The sequence below is a fragment of the Armigeres subalbatus genome, chromosome 3 (genome assembly GCF_024139115.2).
Source record: "Armigeres subalbatus isolate Guangzhou_Male chromosome 3, GZ_Asu_2, whole genome shotgun sequence".
NCBI classification, from domain to species: Eukaryota; Metazoa; Arthropoda; class Insecta; order Diptera; family Culicidae; genus Armigeres; species Armigeres subalbatus.
Window position 1 is genome coordinate 237,882,030 of NC_085141.1, and position 25,822 is coordinate 237,907,851.

At 41.2% G+C, this 25,822-nt stretch overlaps 1 protein-coding gene across 6 annotated transcripts in view; it reads right to left on the reverse strand.

The window, feature by feature from the left end:
• Positions 1–25,822, reverse strand: part of LOC134221115 (fat-like cadherin-related tumor suppressor homolog) — a 386,241-nt gene that overhangs the window by 342,124 nt on the left and 18,295 nt on the right. For all 6 annotated transcript variants that reach the window (XM_062700308.1, XM_062700312.1, XM_062700311.1 and 3 more), the window contains exon 2: positions 19,906–20,799. In XM_062700308.1, the coding sequence (XP_062556292.1) occupies positions 19,906–20,760 (855 nt within the window). In that variant the 5' untranslated portion in view covers positions 20,761–20,799. The remainder of the gene's footprint in view (positions 1–19,905; positions 20,800–25,822) is intronic.

Below are 25,822 nucleotides of genomic sequence, written 5' to 3' on the forward strand. Positions count from 1 at the left end.
GGAGGCTTCTGAGCCTCTTGAAAGGAGGCTCTGAGCCTCTTGAAAGGAGGCTTCCAGGCCTCTTGAAGGAGGCTTCCAGGCCTCTTGAAAGGAGGCTTCTGAGCCTCTTGAAAGGAGGCTTCCGGGCCTCTTGAAGGAGGCTGAGGCCTCTTGAAAGGAGGCTCTGAGGCCTCTTGAAAGGAGGCTTCTGAGCCTCTTGGAAAGGAGGCTTCCGGGCCTCTTGAAAGGAGGCTTGAGCCTCTTGAAAGGAGGCTTCTGAGCCTCTTGAAAGGAGGCTCTGAGCCTCTTGAAAGGAGGCTTCCGAGCCTCTTGAAAGGGAGGCTCTGAGCCTCTTGAAAGGAGGCCTGAGCCTCTTGAAAGGAGGCTTCTGAGCCTCTTGAAAGGAGGCTCTGAGCCTCTTGAAAGGAGGCCTGGAGCCTCTTGAAAGGAGGCTTCCAGGCCTCTTGAAAGGAGGCTTCCAGGCCTCTTGAAGGAGGCCTGAGCCTCTTGAAAGGAGGCTTCAGGCCTCTTGAAGGAGGCTTCCTGAGCCTCTTGAAAGGAGGCTTCTGAGTCTCTTGAAAGGAGGCTTCCAGGCCTCTTGAAAGGAGGCTCTGAGCCTCTTGAAAGGAGGCCTGAGCCTCTTGAAAGGAGGCTTCCGAGCCTCTTGAAAGGAGGCTAACGAGCCCCTTGAAAGGAGGCTTCCGACCCCCGTGAAAGGAGGCTTCCAAGCCTCTTGAAAGGAGCCTAACGAGCCTCTTGAAAGGAGGCTTCCGAGCCTCTTGAAAGGAGGCTGGAGCCTCTTGAAAGGAGGCTTCTGAGCCTCTTGAAAGGAGGCTTGAGCCTCTTGAAAGGAGGCTTCCTGAGCCTTGAAAGGAGGCTCTGAGCTCTTGAAAGGAGGCCTGAGCCTCTTGAAAGGAGGCCTGAGCCTCTTGAAAGGAGGCTTCCTGAGCCTCTTGAAAGGAGGCTTCTGAGCCTCTTGAAAGGAGGCTTCTGGAGCCTCTTGAAAGGAGGCTTCCTGAGCCTCTTGAAAGGAGGCTTCTGAGCCTCTTGAAAGGAGGCCTGAGCCTCTTGAAAGGAGGCTCTGAGCCTCTTGAAAGGAGGCCTGAGGCCTCTTGAAAGGAGGCCTGGAGCCTCTTGAAAGGGGGGCTTCTGAGCCTCTTGAAAGGAGGCCTGAGCCTCTTGAAAGGAGGCTTCCAGGCCTCTTGAAAGGAGGCCTGAGCCTCTTGAAAGGAGGCTTCCGAGCCTCTTGAAAGGGAGGCTTCCAGGCCTCTTGAAAGGAGGCCTGAGCCTCTTGAAAGGAGGCTTCCTGAGCCTCTTGAAAGGAGGCTTCCTGAGCCTCTTGAAAGGAGGCTTCGAGCCTCTTGAAAGGAGGCTTCTGAGGCTCTTGAAAGAAGGCTCTGAGGCTCTTGAAAGAAGGCCTGAGCCTCTTGAAAGGAGGCCTGAGCCTCTTGAAAGGTGGCTTCCGGAGCCTCTTGAAAGGAGACTCTGAGCCTCTTGAAAGGAGGCCTGAGCCTCTTGAAAGGAGGCTCTGAGCCTCTTGAAAGGAGGCTGGGCCTCTTGAAAGGAGGCTTCCAAGCCTCTTGAAAGGAGGCCTGAGCCTCTTTAAAGGAGGCCTGAGCTTCTTGAAAGGAGGCTTGAGGCCTCTTGAAAGGAGACTCTGAGCCTCTTGAAAGGAGGCTTCCTGAGGCTGTTGAAAGAAGGCTCTGAGCCTCTTGAAAGGAGGCTTCCTGAGCCTTTGAAAGGAGGCTTCCTGAGCCTCTTGAAAGGAGACTCTGAGCCTCTTGCAAGGAGACTCTGAGCCTCTTGAAAGGAGACTTCCAGGCTCTTGAAAGAAGGCCTGAGCCTCTTGAAAGGAGGCCTGAGCCTCTTGAAAGGAGGCTTCTGAGCCTCTTGAAAGGAGGCTCTGAGCCTCTTGAAAGGAGACTTCTGAGCCTCTTGAAAGAAGGCTTCCAAGCCTCTTGAAAGGAGGCCTGAGCCTCTTGAAAGGAGGCCTGAGCCCTCTTGAAAGGAGACCTGAGCCTCTTGAAAGAAGGCTTCCAAGCCTCTTGAAAGGAGGCCTGAGCCTCTTGAAAGGAGGCCTGAGCCTCTTGAAAGGAGACTCTGAGCCTCTTGAAAGGAGACTCTGAGCCTCTTGAAAGGAGACTCTGAGCCTCTTGAAAGGAGGCTCTGAGGCTCTTGGAAAGAAGGCTTCTGAGCTCTCTTGAAAGAGGCTTCTGAGCCTCTTGAAAGGAGGCTTCTGAGCCTCTTGAAAGGAGGCTTCTGAGCCTCTTGAAAGGAGGCTTCTGAGCCTCTTGAAAGGAGGCTTCCTGAGCCTCTTGAAAGGAGGCTTCTGAGCCTCTTGAAAGGAGGCTTCCTGAGCCTCTTGAAAGGAGACCTGAGCCTCTTGAAAGGAGACTCTGAGCCTCTTGAAGGAGACTGAGGCCTCTTGAAAGGAGGCTTCTGAGGCTCTTGAAAGAAGGCTTCCGAGCCTCTTGAAAAGAGGCCTGAGCCTCTTGAAAGGAGGCTTCTGAGCCTCTTGAAAGGAGGCTTCCTGAGCCTCTTGAAAGGAGGCCTGAGCCTCTTGAAAGGAGGCTTCTGAGCCTCTTGAAAGGAGGCTTGAGCCTCTTGAAAGGGAGGCTCTGAGCCTCTTGAAGGAGGCTTGAGGCCTCTTGAAAGGAGGCTTCTGAGCCTCTTGAAAGGAGGCTTCCTGAGGCCTCTTGAAAGGAGGCTTCTGAGCCTCTTGAAAGGAGGCTTCTGAGCCTCTTGAAAGGAGGCTGGAGCCTCTTGAAAGGAGGCTTCCGAGCCTCTTGAAAGGAGGCTTCCGAGCCTCTTGAAAGGAGGCTTCCGAGCCTCTTGAAAGGAGGCTTCCGAGCCTCTTGAAAGGAGGCTTCCGAGCCTCTTGAAAGGAGGCTTCCGAGGCTCTTGAAAGGAGGCTTCCGAGCCTCTTGAAAGGAGGCCTATGAGCTTCTTGGAACCCGATTAACACACTCATCATATTATATTTATTTATTTGTCCACTATTTTCAATATATAATTGTTGCACAGACTGTAACTTAAAGTAGTAACCTTAACCTATTTTTGAAAGTAGTCTTACTTATATTAAATCGAAACTGTTGCTCACGTCATTTAAATGTCTTCAGCAACTAAGCAGTGGATTGTGATGGCCATATAAGGTGCGATGTGGTGGAATGTAGAGCAGTGCGCGGTGTCGTAGAGAACGGTGTGGCGTAGCGTGTCTTCAAGTATACCTAGGATCGCAACCAAACAGTTTATCGAGTCTGGAAAATGGGTCTTCCGCAGCTTGGCGACCAACAAATTGTGCGGTACTTTATCAAATGGTTTTGCAAAATCAATGTAAATAGTATCAACCTGTTGATTTTTGTCCATCTTATTCTTTGAACTACTCACAAAAGACATCAGATTAGTTGTTGTGGACCAGCATTTCACAAACCCATGCTGGTGCTCGCAAATAACTAGATTTACAGCTCTATTCAAAGCATCAGGAACAAAACACTCAAGCACTTTAGAAAAGCAATTTAAAATCAAAATTCCACGGTAGTTTCCTGCGTCGTATAAGCTGCCCGATTTATGGATTGGAGTGATTGAAGCTACTTTCCATAAATCTGGAAGTTCTCCGGTAGAGAAAGAGCAATTAATGATTCTAGATGCTGGCAAAGCAAGTGCTTCAGCGCATTGCTTCATGACTAACGGTGGAATGCCATCCAGACCAGGACCCTTGGTAGAATCTAAATCTGAAAACCGCCTAAACACGTCTTCCACCGACACTTCAATGAGAGGCATATGCAAATCATATTCCATTATTCTGTCAAGCACACCGTTTATCACCGATGGTTGATTGTTGTTATAAACAACTTTGAAAAATTCAGCTAACAGGTAGGGTACCCCCAGGGCCACATGTACCTCAGGTTGGGAACCGTTCTTCTAGAGGATCTAGGTATATTAAAAAAATGCTAGAACAAAACTACTTTGGTTCTCTGTAAAACATGGGGGGATCCAGTCTTCTCATATTCCCGTACAGAGTATACAACTCTTCCTGATAAAAAATTTTTTTCTCAGATTCTCACAACGGCAACAAACGTTGCTATAATAAAGAATTAAAAGCGGTAAAATACTAACTGGTATAGATTTGAATTGAATCATAATTTTTATTTTTTACAAAATGATCATTTACCCTTTCAGCCCACCTTGGTGGACGAGATAGGAAATAGTTTAGAAAACCATGCAGCCCAGTGCCATAAAAGAGAGCCATGTGTCATCTGTGACTGAATTCTATGCATTTGGAATGTAGCAAAAAATGAAAAATTCATGTGTGTGCACTATTTCCCTCGCCAACAACAGGACCAGTAAACCCGGATGGAGAAGCCTACCCGGCCGTGGCAGCAAAACGAACCATTTGAGTGAATTTTATTCGATGTCATTCTATTCGAAGAATGAGAGCTGAAAATTGTGCAACCATCGCTAGGCACAGCTTCATTTCTAAAATTTGCAACACGGTTCACAATTTCCCCCCCATATGTATTTGCGGCAAAATAGTACATGCTCTGTTTGCGAGCTGCCCATTTCATGTTAGAAAGGGGACCAATAACAGCAGCAAAAGTGGGTCCATGCCGTTTGATTGCAACCGAAAGCGACCAACCCAGAGCTGACTGCCTGTTGTTGGAAGGGCCACACCGCAGATTGCACCATCCATTTGGTTCTTGCTAAATATGTAAAATGGTGCACTATTTTGCTCACCGTTGCAGAAGTATCTCCCATATTACTATGCGGGCACCCGGACAAAATAGCGAGCCGGGTAAGCTGGCGGCGCGCAGGGCTGGTGAAGAATTGTCCACCTAGCGGAAATACCTACGGGACGGAATATGGCCGGGCAATGAGTCGCCTAGTTACGACAGATGACCGTGGTATGACTAACTAAAGAGTGCAATTTAGAACGGAATGGTCGAGAATTCAAACCAAGTGGATTTGGTAATGGATGTGCATTTTTATTAACGGGAAGACTACAATTGATGCTTATTAAAATAAAAATGGAAATATTGGATTGTTTTTCCTAGATGAACCTTTTTTTATCAATATGCAAAATGCTTAGGGATGAATGTGAAAAATCTGATAAACCTTCTTCCCTTTTTTCATTTTACTGGCATGTCTAATCCAAATCGGGACATGGACCCCTTGTTCAAATGCCCATAGAGCAAAACAAAGATTGACATTTGAAGTGTCGAGAATCGGTTATGATAAAATCACTTTAGTCCATACAAGCACGACAAGCGATAAAAGCAATATATTTGTAGCGGACACGTAACAGAATCACATACAATAAAATAAATGTTACAAACATAATACGAATCTGCTTATGGAGAGAAAAACATAAAGTGATATCTCCCGACAGCATCCTGCAAGAATGCATACAGAAGCGAACCATTCCACAAGCAGTTGAAATTTCACGTTTCATCATAAAATCTTATTAAATCCGGAAAATTACGACTGCAATGCGCTCACTCCATAATCTGAACTGATGCTGACCCCGCACGGAACGTAATTTCGAGCAATATGACGCGGAGGCGGGCAATAACAATAATAATTGCCTCGTGGACATAAATATTGAATTCCGCCAAAGAAGCACAAAAAAATATATGCACGGCTGTTACCTCGTTCCCCATGTTGTGCATTCTCTGTTGCAACTTGCAACTTTAGCACAACGGACGGACGTCGCCATAATGGTTTCGTTACCTTTGCCGATATCATGGCGAAGCATTTCGCGTTGGAAAGGGATGTCCATGGAGCGAGCACAGCTTCCGGGATTTTTAATACAGTATCATACTGATTTAAACCGTTTTTCGTTAGGAATGGTTTAGTCCGCAGCAGATGCATTTTGGAAAATTTTGGTCGTACATACATCCGGTCTCGACCAGGTAAGGGAAGAGAAACCCTGAACGCAAGAAACCATTTAAGGGTTTCTCTCTTAAGGCTCAAGAAAAATTCGGTGATGACCACCAGCAATCTGTCGTCTGTCTCTTTCCGTCCTTCGAAGAATTGTGATTGTGTTAGTGCAACACAGGGCAAAATCACAAACAGTCATTAAAAAATACGGATTTATGTAGTGCTTTGGGACCAATTTTCTTTCCTCCTTAAGCACCTGAGCCATCGGTGTAAATAATGGGGGGGAGGGTGAGTGCTGGCCCCTTCCTAGACTTTCAGAATGCAACGAATCATTACATTTCTGCTTAAAGATTGTTCCAAGTTCGAGAACTATATTTCTGGTTTTCGTTATTCACGGGGCCATATTTAGCCTAGCGAGAATTTTTTCTGAATATGCCCCAGAGGAAAGTTAACTAAATTCTGAAGATTTTGGAGATTTGCCCTCACAATTTGTCGAAAGTTTCGGAAGATTTTCGAAAATTTGCCAAAATTTTCACAGAAAATAAATACTTTGGAGTTTTTCGAGTATTTTTTCCCCGAACATTTTTTGGAAATTCTCTTTGATGTTCTTCGGAATTCCAAACAAATTATCAAAATTTACGCGGAATTATTGCGAAGTATTATTCAGAATTTCCCCGAGAAATGTTCAATACCCCACCAAATTGGTTTTTTTTCTTTTTTTATTGTAAGAGCAGCTCTTCGATTTTTATTTAAAATTTGAATTTGTTTTCTTTTTTATTACCGTGATTTTTGATACGGGCACTAGTCGTAATGCAGCCAAGGCCAGAGAGGCACTTGAAAAACGGGAGGTGGCTTAAAACAGGGCCTCCCTCAAGAACAAATTTTAAGCAAGGTTTAAAGTAACGTACAACAGATGAAAATTAAACAGAAAGGGAAACCTAAGTCTATCACATTGAAATCGAATAAAATTTTGTTCAGCTATAGAACTGGTCGCATAAACGTTACGCTGGACAAAGTGTGATATGGTTACCGTCTGTAGCTAAAACCAGTCCGTTTTGTTGGCTGAAACGTTGTCTTGGGACTGAAGACAAACGAAGCGTTGGTTTCCGAAAGTAAGGAAGTGCTGATGAGGGTAAAACCTGCCCTATGTTTGGTTGGCCGGGAAAAGTATTAAAACGCTGAACATACTGGAATATTGTTCGAATGAGAGTAATTGGAGGGAATTGATCGCCTCCATAATGCCAAAAATCATGCACAGAAATGGAACGCCATTATCAGCGTCATTCCATACGGGATATAACCTAAATTATTATAATTTTTGACGTGAATCTTTAATGTTGCATACAAGTTGTAAACCTGTAACAAATATTTTGGCAATAAATTTCATAAAGCCATCAACTAGATTAACAGTGTAACATAATTCCAACAAAGCTTTCACTCTATCATCAGCTTACGCGCTATCTCCCTGAATTAGTTGAGGCAACTGAAGCTTTTCGAAGCTAAGCTTTAAGATTGTCTCCGGGAACTCACGAGAATCTCCACGGATCTCATTCAGCCAACCACAGAGCAGAGCAACTTTACCTTTTTAAACGAAGTTCAAGGCTTTACAGATTTTTAAACCCGCACTCAAAATAGAAAAGAAACTAAGGATGAAGCGGGATGCTTAGATATGATTGACATAAGGCAGAAGGAGATGGGGGTGGGCTTTACTGCGAACGTATAATACAGATACGAATCAGCAGAACCTAATATGCAAATTCCGATAGTGGGTTAATTTGATTCTCGTGCGATTCGTCAGCCTGCATAGTTCGGTGTGAATAGTCTGCTAAAGACAAGCAAAAGATTTTAGAAACCATTTTGTGAAATCTTTAAAATTGTAAAAACAAAGTATATCTCTATTAGATTCGGATTGTAAGAAACGAAAGGTGAAAAACACAGTCAAATTATTGATACTTATTGAAAAATAATGACCTAAATAACAGTTTTTCCAGAGTTAAGTTTCTATAAAAATAAGTTTTTGTGCACCACCTTAACAGGTGAAAAACATTCCTGTTACTATAAGGTAAGACCAGAATTGTGCTTAATGTGTTCCAATTCCGTATGTGAAAATTATTCGCTTGACCAGGTGAAACCCGCTGGTCATCGCGGGTGCTTGTGTGGGGTCGATTTGGCGGTGAACAATTTGGTCTGGAGTCACCCTAGTTGGACCGAGTCACCCTAGTGCCGCATCGCCTATCACCTTAAAAGCTTCCTCTCTCGTATACCCTACGCTACACGACTCGCCACGTGAAAGCTCCTGCAATTTATCGACGATACGTAAGTCATCGCACGAATCTCTCACAAAGCTTCCAAGAACACCGAAGCGAAGCAAGAATCGTTGTGTGAGTGAGCAATCATCATCGTCAACGCTGTATGCAGGTGATCATCGGTAGCTTTACGAGACGTTCTATCTGGAGTTGAAGCTTTGGCGCCAAGCATTAGAGCATACGTGCGCGCCTGGATGTAGGTGACTCCCAAGCCTTTCGTCGAGGGATGGTAACGGATTTTATGATTTGCCGAATCGTCGATGCATGCGGAGTGAAATTCAACGGAATAAGGTCAGATCTTTCAATTGTAAATAGTTTTAATTTAATTAGCAATTAAGATCCCAAAAGCTAGGACTAAATATTAGTGACGTCACTTTCAGATCGTTAGGCCTCTGTACTGAATAATTGGCCGATGAATAAACAGGAGTTGAAAACCAATAGGCCTACACCTGTATGAAGGTTGACGACTTAGCGATTTGAATTTAAAAGGAATTTATACCAGATATCTCCTTGGGTCTAAAGTTGATTGATTTGATGAATTAGTATTAGTATTTGGAATTGGGTTTTGAATTTAAATAGTTTAAGTTGGTATTCTTTGTGTCTGCGTGTGGTCAGCTGAGTGGGATTTGGTGTTTGAGGGATAAAATTCAACCCGCCCTAGAAAAGAGCCTTTGCCGGGCCACTGACAGCCTCAGCAGTCTCACCGTTCGGTGGGTGGCGCATAAGCTGCTGCTGGTTACGTACCAAAGCATTCGTTTCAAACCTTATAAATCACGAGTTCGAATCAGTTCAGCACCCCACAGATTTCGCAAACAGTCCGGAATGTGCTTTAAAACAGTCGCTTCGTCCTATTTTCGAACCATCGTACACGTCGTTTGCTGAACCGTTCATATGACCAAGAATGTCGTGCAGTCAAACAATCTTCTTCTTCTTCTTCTTCTTCTATGGCTATACATTCCAACTAGAACTTGGCCTACTTTTCAACTTAGTATTCTATTAGCATTTCCTAAGTTATCAATTGAAAGATTTTCTATGCCCGCCATTGCATGAGTATGTATCTTGTGTGGCAAGTACAATTGATACACTATGCCTTGGGAGTTGAGAATGTTTCCCACCCGAAAACATTCTAGACCGGAACGAGAATCGAACTCGCCATCTCCGGATGGGCAATCCTACGCCTTTGCTCGCAAGGCTACTTGTCAAACAACAGTGAATGTGAAAAGTGTGAAGTGATTAATGATAATTGAGAAGTTAAAAGTACAGAAACAACATTTTCGGACAAACGACCATTCCAGCTAAACGGAATTTTCGGTTATATTACCATTTCGGCCATATGCCGCTTTCGGCCACATCGTTTTCGGCCTGGCCTTATAACCGTTTTGGCCTCATGACCGTTTGACTTTCGACTTCAACTGTTATTTGGTCAAATGGCATTCGGTCAAATAGTTTTCGGCAGAATAATTTTCGGCCAAATGACCCTTCCCAGATCCCAGTTCAAATTTCCCGTGAATTTTCCGAATTATTTCCGATAGGAATCTGAAGAAATTCTTCCAAATTTCGAAACATTTCTCACCAAAATTCCGTTTAGTAGGGGAACGGTTCGACACTTCATCTCATAGCTCTCATTTTCATCCCACCAAAAACAAAGCAATTTAAAAGAATTTGATTTGTTTCTCATTTTTATGATTTTGGTGATGGTGCTGTATTTCTTTGTTTTGCGATGAAATGAATATATGTTCAGTGAGATGGAAAACGGAACAGTTCCCCTATTATTTTTTCAATTAGCATTGAGCAATTCGCACAAATTCGTAGATGGTACAAGCCATGGCTATTGTATGAGAGTAGCATAACTGTCATTCGTTACCACAGATATTGATTTGGGATTAATCATTATCTCTTAGATGGAAGCAATGTATTCTACAATAGTCGAGATATGTCCTGGCTACGTCCTTGCGAATGCTGAAGAAGGGTAAGGATGGTTAGTTGGACACCTACTTGAGAAAGATGCAGAGAACTCTACGTCATCTCATAGGTGCCTTAGGAGGTTTTGGGATTGTGTGGAAGGTTATAACAGTAGGAATCATTTTGGTAGAACGTGAAACACAGAAAGAACTAAGATAGAAATACAAAGTAGAGAAGGGACGAGCATGGATTTGAACCCACGACCTTCTGATTATAAGGCAGAAGCGGTAGCCACTAGACCACCGAGCTCGTCTCCGAATAGTATTTTTTTAACTAGACAAAATCTATAACAAATTTTAAAGAATTTCTATGGAAATTCCAAAGAAATGTCTGTGATATTTTCGATTTTTTTTCTTGGAAACTCCGATCAATTTTTTTTGTGTCTTTATTAAGGAGACTTTTAGCCCTAGGCAGGCTCGTCTCCGGAAGTCCGATCAATTTCCTGTTGAAATCCAAAAATGTTCGCAATGCAGGGACTGGAAAGCGTTTGGATTAAATTAACCATGTTACGGCAAGTGAATTTCAAGGATCGTAAATGAGGCAAAAAGGTGACGCCACGGTCGATGGAAACGACGAGTATACGCCCCCACGGTTATGTACCACTTAACGACGTTTTATGAAATTTGGCCACAATATTCTTCGATTTTCAAAGAATGTTTCAGCCAAATTTGAGTATAATTAGTTATGGAAAACCCCCCAGACAATAATAGAACAAAACCTGTCAAAGCCGTCATTTCCCCTAGATAATTAGCTTATAAATAAAAAATATCACATCCTGTCCTTGGGGGTCGTTCAACAATGATGTCACAGGTTTTAGGGGGTTAGGGGGTCTAAGATTTTGTGACACTGCATATACTAGGTATACAAAAAAGCGTGACAGAGGGGTGAGGGGGGGGGGGGTCTAGAAATCTCAAAAAGTAGTGGACGTCATATTTGAATCGTCCCTTGGCAGTAAGCTTTTTGACCATTGGAATGGAAAGTAGGCTTTGGAATTAAAAATACACAAATCAAAAACAAATTGCTTTTCAGCAAACGCAGATTTTTCGGTGCCATTTGTCCGCGTGTTATAGTCAACACGTACCAAAAGTGACTGAATTTAAATGCAAATTGCAATGGAAACTATTAGATCAGTGAAATATAAATCGACGGAACGCTTCTCAAGGTGCGTATTGAACTATTGAACTATTTTTAGTGGTAAGTTTGGTCAATCGGTCTACTTAAGTTTAAATTTTTAGTGAGAGAAAATACCGTAGGATGCATTTTGAGTCTTTGATCCGAAATCCGTCCACGGTGGACGAATTTTAATTCAAGAGGTGTTAGTTTTGTTCATCATTTTATCAAGTTTTTCGTAAATTTTAAAATAGAGGCTCTTGTGAGCTGCATCCGTTTCACATTGTCTAGAGACATTAACATATACCAAAGTGCTTAGGTGTACGGATTTCGATGCCAAAATGTACTAAGAAAAGAAGAGAGAATCACCGTCTACAACTAGAGGTCACACAGACTGAACACTTAACATCTAGCATTAGACAACGGACCGGACAGGTAAGGAGGAAACTTTTCGTGATCGAAAAACTCCCCACTGGCCCACTGGGTGTTATGTGTCCTGTCCGTTGTCTCATGCTAGGGGTTAAGTGTTCAGTCTGTACGACCTCTGGTCGAAGACGGTGTTCCTGTGTTTTTACAATGCAAAGCCTGCAAACAGCCATAAAAAATCTCCTGAAATCATTATTTTTCAGTCACAGGAGTGACCATAACAAACTTGGACATGAGGACGATAACTGAGCTCACCACACATTGCATTGACTAAAACCACCGCTTGGGTCTCACTAAACAATAATCGACTATATACAGAGGAAAAACCACTACACAAACTGACACCGAAGGACTATATACGAGTTAGGGTGATGACATGCTAATGCGTCAAGTGATGCGGAGCGTGTCGAAGCATTCGTAAAGCAGAATATCATCAAGAGGAATTATTTTGCCTTGGACGCGTTCGCGCACGCCCACGCGTCAGTATGTCATCGGCCTTACTCTGAAAAATACACACACTGATGACAAGCAAAAACATGATAGTAACTGATCAAGTTTATATCAGTGTTACATCAGTAGGTATATAAAAATAAAGAAATTGTTGGATTTTTCATATACGGATTTAAATTTCGTTTAAAACCTTAGTTCACTTAAGAATTATGTAATTATGCTGAAGCATACTTCATACTGTCTTGTCAGCGTGGACTAAGTACTTACTTAGTCAATATAAGAAAATGAGTGCTTAGATTTATTGACCCTTCCTTCGGAAGTGTCTATAATTTCACTTTGTATGCGTTACGCAGGCGTGTTATGTATTAATCTATCAATAAACCTCTTGAATTATGAAATAAAATGTATGGCAATTGAAACAAATTCACTTTAATAATGAAAATATAATTACAACAAGTGATATGATGTGAAAATATGCTTATATTTCTGATTTATTTCAAAGAAACAATTGATTTTAATTGAGGTACAGATAAAAGCATGTACCACAAAACCTTCCCAGAAAAGCAAAAACGTAAAAATTTGAAGGGATTTCAAATATTTCTTTAGTGGAAGCTAGATAACAAATGAACCGTTTGTTTGAGAAACTGCGTATGTAACATTTTTGGCCAAAATGAGATTTTTATATATTCTGAATCCTCGTCCAAAAAAACGTATTCTGCCAAAAAAAACGAAAAAAATTTTTTTTTCAGTAATGTATGAAATTTTTTTCGTTTGTTTGAGAAACTACATATGTCCACGTACTTTGAAGAGCAATTGTGGAGTACTGCTTACATTTTTTGCACTGAAAGTGCTCCAGGGTGTGGAGTTTTGCCAAAAACTATTGATCTGTATCTAAGAAATCGAAAGATTTGTTGCAAATTTGTTCAAAAACAGTTTTTTGTTGTTTTCTCGAAAAAGTGTAAAATGGACTTATGCAGTTTCTCAAACAAATGATTCAAATGTGAGCATGTTTTAAGATACTAATAGACCACTTATATGCATGTATGTGAGCGTATGTGTGCAAATTCCAAAATTAACTACCATGTAAATCTCGCTCATTTTTAAGGTATTAAACATCATTAGTTTTACAAAATTAGGCAGCCATAAGGCGAAATATATGTTATTATTGAACGCTATTGAGTTTCGTTCAGATCAATGACTGATTAAGTTAGTTCTGGATTAATTAATATCAAGATCTCTGGAAATTACGAGCATACATGCTGCCAGCGTTACGATATTTTCTAACCAATCATGTTACCACATGTTACAATAGCTATTCAATCCGACGAGCGCCTGATAGATAGGCAACCTGACGTACTGTGCAGGATCATTCGTTTTATTGTCACTCAACCCATGGAATACGCCTTTTGGTAGGCAATTAATTTGTCATCTTCACTTTTAATCGCCGTGGGAGGTTGAGTAGTTTTATCTCGTTTTAAATACTGGAGTCTGAAAATATTTCTTTTTAATTAAGGAAGGGTCAAAATCTCACTGTAGGTGGATTCATCTGGGTTTTTTTATTTACTCAATTATGTATCCACATCTGCCAGGCATATATGCAGATAGAGAATTGATATTACTAGACCAACACTTGAAAAGAGCGTATCAGCCAAAATGTATTCCTTCTTATTCTTCGTCTACATATACTGTATATATAGCATACATTTGCTCACTAGAAGAATCCTGTGCACCTTTTTAAAATGCACGGAGATATGTGTTTCCAATTAAAATTCACAGACCCATAGTCTTATATACAATCAGCTCAACAAACTGAGCTATTGTCTGTGTGTCCTTGGCATATGAGAACAGCTGTTATGGCCAGTATGAGCAAAAAGCAATCTTAAGTAAAGAACTTTCAGCAATTTTAATGATCTTTCAACCTGTTCTGAATTTTTTTTTGCAAGTTCCGCGAGCCTTTTTTACCCGCTTTTTTATGAGAAAAAGTATGTTGGCCATAACTTCCAAGCCCATTGTCCGATCCGGCCAATTTTCAATAGGAAACAATGGAACAGATTACTGCGTCGAATGCAAGATGTTGCGAAAAAATCGGTCAAGGGTAAGTACAAAAAAGTGAGCGAGACTTTTCTACTCCCTTTTTTATGAGAAAAAGTATTCTGGCCATACCTTCCAAGCACATTGTCCGATCCGGCCAATTTTCAATAGGAAACAATGGGGCAAAATACTGCGTCGAATGCAACCTGTTGCGAAGAAATCGGTCAAGGGTAAGTACAAAAAAAGTGAGCTAGACTTTTTGCTCTTTTGGTGCGCACACACACACATACACACACACACACAGACATCCCCTCAATTCGTCGAGCTGAGTCGATTGGTATATAACACTATGGGTCTCCGGGCCTTCTATAAAAAGTTTGTTTTTTGGAGCGAACATATAGCCTTTACGTATACTTTGTATACGAGAAAGGCAAAAAGCTTATTAGCTTGATTAACTGTACACATCGTAGTTGCTAAGCATGATTGGCCGAGAAACAGCAAATATGCACAGCTCACCAATTAAATAATATTCTTGGGATACAAAAAAGTTATTCTTATTGTGTACTTCGGAGTTCCCAATTCATGACCAATAATGATGCTTGTCACGTGCTTATAGTCAATTTAGGATTAGGAGAGGAAAATTAGTTTAACACTCATTGTTATAAAATACCGAGGAATGCTCTGCATCTCCGTGAGCGCTACGGGAAAGGAATCGTTGGTTAGTTTGGAAGGTAATTCGTGTGAAACCCCTTGGTAAGCGACAAAATATTTATTACAAACGAAGTTATTTTAAAAACAAGAAGACGAAAACTATGTTTTAAATCAATCCAACGCAAGATCAATGTGCTTCGTTTAATAATCTTCTACAACACGATCGATTCCGCACTAAATAATTTTGTGGTCTTCGATGCAGACATAAGTTTTATCACTTCACGATCTCCCACACTAGCTGGCGTGATCAGCATCAACACGATCGATTGCACACTGGTTAAACAAATTTCTGCTAAGCGAGGTAGATTTCGAAGGTTCAGTCGAGTTTTCGTAGAATTTCCCTAATGATCCCCACATCATTACGTTGGAACCCCTGAGAATTTTTCGTGAAAATGCCAATGATTTCCTTGAATTACCGTTGAAATTCCGAAAACCTCTTCGTAAAAAATAAATATGAAAAACTGTGAGTGGAAATTCCGAAGAATTTCTCGCTGAAATAGATTTTTTGTCGTTTGGCAGAAAGTAATTTGGCCGCAATCCACAAGGCCGAAAGTTGTTAGGCCGAATATGTAGTTCCACCAAGCACATCATTTGACCGAAGTCCATCTAGCCCAGAGTTATTTGGTCGACGACCCTTTCCTGTTTTAAATGTTTTCCAATGGAACTTTTGAAGAATTTCTTAAGGACAATACAAAAAACCTTCCGTAGAAATCCAAAATCCTTCCGGAAAAAAATTCGTTGAAATACTGAACATTTTCCGTGAAAATTCGAAAATTTCACTTATAAATTCTGAATTTTAGGCCTCACAACATGTTTTCTTCAGAGAAGAACCAGCCAAGAGGAAAAAAACATGTTTTCTCGTCATCTTTTTCTTCTTATTGGCAGAGGTTACATATCCCACTAGCACATTGCCACCTGATACATTTATATTCCCAGGGAGGTCAAAAATATTCCAACTCGAAAGTTTGTTAGACCTGATCGGGAATCGAACCCAGCCACCTTCTGCATGATTTTGCTTTATAGCCCAGACTCGTAAATTAGCTCATCCAGAAATTGCTTCAATCATTCAATCAAAAATTCCTTCAGGTATTCCTTCGAAAATTCCTCCAGGAAATGAAATGAAATTCCTTCAAAGAGACATTCTAAGAATTGCTTCGAAAAAAAATCCCTCAGGAATTCCTTCGGAACTTCTTCCAGAATTCCATAAAAAAAATCCTACATAGTATCGTTCGTAAAATACTTTGGAGATTTTTGCAGATATTATTTTAAAATTTCTTCGAAAATTCGATCGATTTTAATTAATAATTTCTGTAGAGGAACTTTAGTAAATTTCTTCAAGAATTATTCTGGAAATTTGTTTGGGACTTTCTTCTGGAATTGCTTTAGAATTTCGTACGGATATTCCTTCAGAAAATCATTTGACGATTCCTTTGTAAATTTTTTTACGAGTTCCTTCAGCACATTCCTTGTAAATTTTAATGTCTTTATTAATGAGATCATTTTCAGCCCTCGGATGACTCATCTCAGATTCCTCAAAAATGTTCTAAGGAATTCCTTTAGAAATTCGTTCGGAAATACATCTATTCTATTCCGATTTTTTAAGAATTCATTCGAAAATTTAATTAAGAAAACACCTTAGGGATTGTTCTGGATATTTTTAGGAAAATTCTATTAGGAACCTCTTCGGAAATTGCTTTCAAATTTCTTTGGAAATTTTAATAAATTCCTTGAGGAATTTCTTTGGAAATTATTTCTAGAATTCCTAAAGGAGATTATTTTCGGTATTTGTTCTAAGGAATTCCTTCCTGAACTTTTTTCGATCATTTCTAGAGAGTTTCTCTTCTACAAATTCCTTTGAACACTCGGAAATTATCTTAAAATTTCCATACAAATTGATTTCAAAATTCCTTCGGGAATCTATTCATAAATTCATTTTGGAATCCTTCTGAGGAATTCTTTAATTTTTTTTGAGAAATAGTTCGAGAATACCTTTAGAGTTTCTATTTAAAATTCTTCTGGGAATTCCTTGGAAAATCCATTCGATAATTCATCAAAAAATTTCTTGAAAATCTCTTTATGTTCTACCGCAGGAATTCTTTAAAGAATCCTTTCGGAAATTTCTCCTGAATTACCTTTAGAAATTCCTCCAGGAATTCATTCAAGGGCTCAACTTGGAAATTCCCTCAGGAATAATTTAGAAAATCACGCTTCTAATTCCTAGGACACGTGATTCCTTTGTAAAACCATCCAAAAAATCTTTTGAAAATTGATCCAGAAGTTTCTTTGAAAGTTCTTCCAGGAACTGCCTTGAAATCCTTAATTATACTGCCCATGATCGCATATTTGTAACATTTGCATTTTTGTCGATTTTGAGATAAGCTCATGAATCATCTCCAAATTGCTAGTTCTTCCAGCTGACCAGATGAAATAAGAAAGTTTGTTCCGAAAAACTCGAAAAAACTACCAAGTTGTTTTGTAACATTAAGCAAAGTGACCGCATAACCGTAACACTGGAAAACTTTTTTGCCGGTACGCCATGCGCTGTGTACAAAATGTTTTGAAAATAGATGGCATTCAAATACCAAGTAATGGAAATGTTTCTACCGAAGATTCCAACTAGATAAAGTTTTTGTGCAATTTTTGGGAATTTTTAGAAAATCATTGAGATTTGCATACTTATGCATATTACAAACTTAATCGTTCCATTTCTACCATGCCTACTTTTGTCGATTGTTACAAATATGCGATCATAGGCAGTATATATGTTTTTCAATATATTCATGAAGAATTTCCGAGCGAATTCTTAGAAGATTTTACAAGCAAAACCTAATTGATTTCCCGAATAATAGCTCTCTTTAGGTATTTCTTTGGAAACTATTCAGAAATTCCTTTGAAGCTGGATAAGCGTTTTTTTTTGTCCATAGATCGGAACAACGATCCATACGTGTTCAATTCTCCAATTGTTTAATTTTTTTCGTGTTTGAAATTTCCCTGATTAAGTCAGAAATTCTCTGATAATTCCAGCATTTTTCCAGGTTTCCGGGTAGCAGTCACCCGGTTAAAAATTCTGGAAAATTCCGAGGAAATTTCCATGGCAATTTAAAAAAAATCTCGTGCCAAATATAATAAATTTCCTGTGAAAACTCCTAACAATTTCCATTGAAATCGAAATTTTTTTCTCATTTTGAAAAATTTCCCGCGGAAAATTTCTGTTGAAAACTCCAGCGAGTTTCCCGTAAAAACTTAGAGTCTCCCGCGGATGATCCGAAAAATGTTCAGTGTAAATTTGGCAAAATATTTTGTTGACTATTCTGGAGTACAAACTTTAGAACAATTTCTCATGAAAATTTTGAAAAGTTTCTCATGCAAATTTTGAATTATTTTCCTCTGAAATTTCAATCAATTTTCCTAAGGAATTGCAAAGAGCTGCAAAGTAGTTCCAGTTTCGAAAATAATTTCTAATAATGAATATTTTGGAAAAAAAAAATTCTGGAAAAGATGCTCCCGTTGGTGTCTTGAAAATATCCCGAAAAAATGAAAAAAAAAAAAAAAAATTGAGAGGACGTTATGAAAAATATCACCATTCACGCCGATTCACGCCGCCGCCGCCGATTAAAACTCTGTCAAACGCCGCCGCTGTCGATTTTCGGACCGGCGCACACACCTCTAATGGTAAGCGATGCGGTCGATGTGAACGGAATGATACGGCGCCCAGATTTGGACGAATCACATCTCCCATTGTCGTATTCTGGACAAACTCCTATTTCCATAAAAAGAATCCCTTTAACTTTTGAAGAAGGGATCAAATCTACCATTGCCTTAATCAGGGCAAGCGTCTACTTTTGAAGAAGTGATCACATCCACCCTTGCCTTAATTCGAGCAAGCGCCTTGTTTCAATGGAAGGATCACATCCACCATTGCTTTAGTCCGGGGGAGCATCTACGTTTAAAGAAAGAGTCACACCCACCATCGCTTTATGTCGAGCACACGCCTTCAGTTAAAAAAGAGATCACATTCACAATTGTCGTAATTCGAGAAAGCGCTTATTTTTAAAGAAGGAATCACATTCATCATTGCCTTAATCCGGGCACACGCCTACTTTTAAAGAAGAGATCACATCCACCATTGCCTTTATTCGGACAAGCGCTCCCTTTCAATAAGTGATCACAGCCACCATTGCCATTGTCGGCAGATTTTGACCGGCACGTTTTCTCGGATGATCTGTTCGATGGTGCGATTGAACGTGGAAAATGAGTCATCTATTGAGTCATGATTCATAACGTGATTCCAATCTAGGGCAGCAATCCGTGCATTGAATTCGCAAAAAATAGTTACAGATATGTTACATCATGCCCAATGAAAATAATAAAAATAATACTTCCTGTTTGCAAAGATTTCAAATAGAAACCTTTTTCATAAGTCTGTTACTTCAGTTAAAGATGAATCATTTAAAATGAAATATTTGCAAAGCGCAAACATACACAAACATATGTGTTCGTTGAACATTATTTATGTACGCTAATAAATAGTGGATTCACTAATGAATTAGAAGGAGCAAAAAAGCCCAAGTGGCTTCACGGCTGTCGTAACAAAAATATTTCCAATTCTTTGACAAAGGCACTACAAAAGGATTCCCCGGGAGAGCATCCCTCGTATTCCGATGTGACTCATTCATATGCATAAGGATAGAAAATTATTGCAACAATCCTGAATCGTCCCAGCGCTGCCATAAATAAAACCAATTGAGTTTGGCGCAGGACTGCGCAAAAAAAATCCCCACTTTATTGCCATGATATATGGCTGTTAATAAACGCTTGCGGTAGCTGCTGTTGTAGCTGGTTGCGAACAATGGTGAAAAAGTGGTAATTCGCAATAAAAGCGTGTTATTAGACACAAAATCAATTGAGTGAAATAGAATATATGATAGTTCGTTAGAACATAAAATCTAACTTTCAAAAAATAGTTTGGATCAATTCACCACTTCGTTTCCATAGTGCACCGAAACGTACATATTACAATAAAAATAAATTTGTTCCGCGAAAATTGACTTACCTGTCGAATTTTAATTTTCACCCGTGCCTTGCTGGCTTGGCTTCGGCTGGTCGAGCCAATGCCGCGGTCGTTGGCCGTTACCGTCAGCTCATGCAGGGACCGATCCGTGAATCGTAGCGGTCTGGTAAGCGTGATGACACCGGTCGTTGGATGCACCGCAAACTGCTCCGTCTCGTCCAGGATGCTGTAATAAATTTCCCCGTTCAGGCCCAGATCTGCATCTTCGGCAATGACGCGGAGAATGCTGCGGTGCAGGGGCGTATCCTCCGAGATGGTGACGGAGTACTCGGTCGGATAGAACAGCGGACTGAGGTCGTTCGTGTCCAGCACCTTGACGTCGATGACGGTATCCGCTTCCAGTGATATCCGACTCTTGCCTTCCCGCTTGGTTGCAGTGGCCTTCACCTCCAGCCGGTAGCTGTCACCCTTTTCTCGGTTCAGCACCACATTGCTTGTGCGTAGTCGGATGGCGAGGAAGGCGAAATCACCGACCAACCGTTCTTCGGCCTTGAAAAATTTATCCTTGTCTCCGCTGATGATTTTGTACTTGACGTCTAGCTCGGGGGTTACATACAGTCCCATTCTGTCTTCGTTCGGTGGTTGCACGGCATACGTCTTTCCGACACTGTTCTCCGGTATCGACACATTGTAGACCGCGTGGGCAAACTGGAACCGGTACTTGGGAACCGTGAAACCCTCATCCTGCTGGCTGTGCGTGTGCTGCTGTTGCTCGCTGAGGGCTTCATTCGAATTGGGAGCGGGGCTGCCTAGAGCGCGTGCTATCACTCCCGTTAGGGCCAGCAGAAGAAATGTGAATAACCGCGCTCGTGACACTCCGCCCACACCTGGGACCATCTTCGGCTAGCGTTAGCTCATGGTAGGCTCAAGCAGCATCTATGGAGGAAAACGAAATAGGAAAAGAACAGACTATTAGATAGGGATTTTTAAAGTTTTTATTTCAGTGAGATCAAATACATGTTTTGCTTTCTGATAAGAGGAGATTGAGAAGTACTAAATTAAAATGTTTTTCAAGATTAAGTTAATGTTTTCGAATCAGAAACTATTCCTGCGAAAAAAATGGAAGAAAATTCAATGTTTAAATATGAAATCATCCGAATTCCGGAAGGAATTCATCCGAATTCCGGGAGGAATTCATCCGAATTCCGGAAGGAATTCATCCGAATTCGGAAGGAATTCATCCGAATTCGGAAGGAATTCATCCGAATTCCGGAAGGAATTCATCCGAATTCGGAAGGAATTCATCCGAATTCGGAAGGAATTCATCCGAATTCGGAAGGAATTCATCCGAATTCGGAAGGAATTCATCCGAATTCGGAAGAAATTCATCCGAATTCCGAGAGAAATTCATCCGAATTCCGGAAGGAATTCATCCGAATTCGGAAGGAATTCATCCGAATTCGGAAGGAATTCATCCGAATTCGGAAGGAATTCATCCGAATTCGGAAGGAATTCATCCGAATTCGGAAGGAATTCATCCGAATTCGGAAGGAATTCATCCGATTCCGGAAGGAATTCATCCGAATTCGGAAGGAATTCATCCGAATTCGGAAGGAATTCATCCGAATTCCGGAAGGAATTCATCCGAATTCGGAAGGAATTCATCCGAATTCGGAAGGAATTCATCCGAATTCGGAAGGAATTCATCCGAATTCCGGAAGGAATTCATCCGAATTCGGAAGGAATTCATCCGAATTCGGAAGGAATTCATCCGAATTCGGAAGGAATTCATCCGAATTCGGAAGGAATTCATCCGAATTCCGGAAGGAATTCATCCGAATTCGGAAGGAATTCATCCGAATTCCGGAAGGAATTCATCCGAATTCGGAAGGAATTCATCCGAATTCGGAAGGAATTCATCCGAATTCGGAAGGAATTCATCCGAATTCGGAAGGAATTCATCCGAATTCCGGAAGGAATTCATCCGAATTCCGGAAGGAATTCATCCGATTCGGAAGGAATTCATCCGAATTCGGAAGGAATTCATCCGAATTCCGGAAGGAATTCATCCGAATTCGGAAGGAATTCATCCGAATTCGGAAGGAATTCATCCGAATTCGGAAGGAATTCATCCGATTCGGAAGGAATTCATCCGAATTCCGGAAGGAATTCATCCGAATTCGGAAGGAATTCATCCGAATTCGGAAGGAATTCATCCGAATTCGGAAGGAATTCATCCGAATTCGGAAGGAATTCATCCGAATTCGGAAGGAATTCATCCGAATTCGGAAGGAATTCATCCGAATTCGGAAGGAATTCATCCGAATTCCGGAAGGAATTCATCCGATTCGGAAGGAATTCATCCGAATTCGGAAGGAATTCATCCGAATTCCGGAAGGAATTCATCCGAATTCCGGAAGGAATTCATCCGAATTCCGGAAGGAATTCATCCGAATTCGGAAGGAATTCATCCGAATTCGGAAGGAATTCATCCGAATTCCGGAAGGAATTCATCCGAATTCCGGAAGGAATTCATCCGAATTCGGAAGGAATTCATCCGATTCCGGAAGGAATTCATCCGAATTCGGAAGGAATTCATCCGAATTCCGGAAGGAATTCATCCGAATTCGGAAGGAATTCATCCGAATTCGGAAGGAATTCATCCGAATTCGGAAGGAATTCATCCGAATTCCGGAAGGAATTCATCCGAATTCCGGAAGGAATTAATCCGAAATTCCGACAGAAATTCATCCGAATTCCGACAGAAATTCATCCGAATTCCGGAAGGAATTCATCCGAATTTCAGAAGTGAATTCATCCGAATTCCGGAAGGAATTCATCCGAATTCCGGAAGGAATTCATCTGAATTCCGGAAGGAATTCATCCGAATTCCGGAAGGAATTCATCTGAATTCCGGAAGGAATTCATCTCAACTTGGAAGGAATTCATCCGAATTCGGAAGGAATTCATCCGAATTCGGAAGGAATTCATCCGAATTCGGATGGAATTCATCCGAATTCGGATGGAATTCATCCGAATTCCGGAAGGAATTCATCCGAATTCGGAAGGAATTCATCCGAATTCCGGAAGGAATTCATCCGAATTCCGGAAGGAATTCATCCGAATTCCGGAAGGAATTCATCCGAATTCCGGAAGGAATTCATCCGAATTCCGGAAGGAATTCATCCGAATTCCGGAAGGAATTCATCCGAATTCCGGAAGGAATTCATCCGAAACTTTTCCTAGTTACGGAAATAATTCTTCAAAATTACGGGGGGAATTGAACGTAAAAACTGAAGGCTTCTCCTTGAGTTCCGCAGGGACTTATGAAGGACTTTCTCTGGAGAGCCGGAGGAAATCCGTCCGAATTCGGAATCTATCCGAATTCTGGAAAAAGCTTTTTTAGTTTTTCAGAGAAAAAATTGGCATAATTACACCTTTTCATTCTCTCACCTTAAGCCAGTCTGTGGGAAACACTGATTTCCAATTTAGATCGTAACGAAGACGCTGTGGTACACGTATATTCTCTACAACCTTGGGTCAAAGGTGTTATGCAAAGCAAAAACGTAAACATAAATCAGCAGCAGCGTTCTTGTGACGTTTTCCCACCATGTTTGCGCGGCTGGTGGTCGGTACGTTAGCAGGGCACGTGGCCGTGTTGTTCGTTTTATTTAGCTCTGGGCTCTGGGTCTTTTCGTTTCATCTAACAGCGGAGTAGAGTTCGGGAAAGGGGTGAGGCCGCTGCTGTGCCATATATAATGGGCCAGATTCGTACGGACAGGGTAGAAAATTTGGCTCATTATTCAAGGCTTTAAATGATGATTGACTCATAATTCTCACTTTCATGGCAAGTTATTTTGGAAGACTTGGCTTCGTTTGGTGTGCGCTTGGGTTGACATCTGCATGTGGTAATCATGGCTGAATCTAATGAGAATGTTGTCGTAGGTTGGTGTGGTAGCTATAATTTATTGTTATTTTATTCTGTTTTTCTTCGCAAATCTATGACCACGTTAACCTCATAATTGCAATTATTATAACAACCGTTTTTCCCAAATGGGCTTGTTTACATACAATAATCAGTGACTACAAATAAAGCTTGACTCTGAATTGCTGTTACGCCTATCTTGAATATGTGTGTCATACTCTCAAAGTATCAAAGCAACAAGCCAAAGTTTATTCAGACCTGTGCGGAACTATATCACGTAGAGCTCCATCCAATCGTACATTACAAGAACTGCAGATGCAACCAGGTTTAAACATTCAATATATCATGCTTGCCTAGTTCGCAATTCATTCGTCCAGTCGCTTTTCTCCCTGCTCACCCGACCGTTACCTCGGAAAATGAATGAATGGAGCTGTGGGAGGGAAACACTTGAAATTTTATTTTCCACCCGTTCGTTTCCTTTCAGTCTTACATTTTCCCAAGTACAAAGTAAATACACGTGCTGCCATCGGAGTCGTCCTCGTTGCCGCCGCCAGTGCAATCGTGTAGGTGCCTCTTTCTTACGACTGCATTTGGGATGCACTCTCTCAGTTTTTGTGCTCACACATGGCAACATTCAGGAAAACATCCAACAGCAGAAAGAATGGTGCGCCAGCACCATCCGTCGTCGGTGCGGCATGGAAAAATCTGATTCAGATTCAATAGAATAGGAATAAAAAACCACTTTCCCTGCTGGCCGCATCCAACCCGTGTGTAAGATGGACCGAGCGGGCACTGGTTGAGTGGCAGATTCCAAGAGCAAGATCCATTACCGGTTTCCTTTTCTCCGTGCTGGATTTGAATGGAAACGAAAATGCTTCCTTCATTACATATGCATCGAGAAGAGTTGTTTATTTTACCTGAAGGAAGTTGCTGCAAATGGAAATTCTGACCCAAGCAGAGGAAAACACCGATTCATTTGCCATTAATCTGATGTTTGTGAAGAAGCATCAGGTTTTTCCTTTTTCATTGCCTTTTATAGTGCAACAAAGTTGACCTGAAAGGCCAACATTTCTATAAAAGTAGAAACTTTTTCGTTCGGTTGAGCTTGATATATGCAGCAGGTGTTTTGAAGATTTTACCTCTTATCTGAGCTACGAAGAGGCTTTCTCAAATATCAGGCTCTTGCCAAAATACCACAAATGAATTGTGAGTAAAAAAAGCATTAAAAAATGAAAGAAATATGAATATAGAGAAATGTGAATATTGGCACTTGTTCCCTTATCAATACTGTTTTAACGTTTCTACATATATGCAACTGTTATATTTATATGCAAGCGAGGGGCAACGCCAGGAGAATCTACCTGGGCTTGTTTTATTCTCAACGTCCCTCGAAATAACAAACAACAAGAATGCTTATCAATTCCAGTCCAGGCCGCTTCTGGCAGCAGTCAGGTCCACGTCAAACATCAGCTCAGCGTTGCAGAAATGAAATCACAACCAATTGGTACCTATCGATACCGACATTGATCTTCGGGGAGCCGAAATTGAACAACAAAATTGATTCCATCAGTCGTAATTCTTGACGTTCGGAACGGAATACATCCTTCTTTCCTCGACAAGCAGACATCCCGGCGTTTTCCTCCACAGCTTCCTAGGAAGCGGCACTAGCTGTGGTGCTTCTATTGGCAGCTGCTCACCGCCTTCCCCTTCGACGGCGAGCGAGAATCTTATTTCACTGAAAATGTCAAAATCTTTTCCGGCACACAGCAGCGCACCAAAAGGTTTTGGCGTGATTCCATGGGCGTACTTATCTGTGGTGAGCAGCGCTAAAATTTTCAACGTACAAAACCTCTAAACGTTTTGAAAACACCTTTGCTTAAAATATTGAAAAAGTGTCTTGAACATAATAGAACTAGTAGGGGAACGGTTCGGCACTTCATCCCATAGCTCCTATATTCATAACATAAAAAACAAAGCAATGAAAAGGAATTTGGTTTGTTTCTTATTTTCTGGATTTTTTCAGCAGTGAGCACG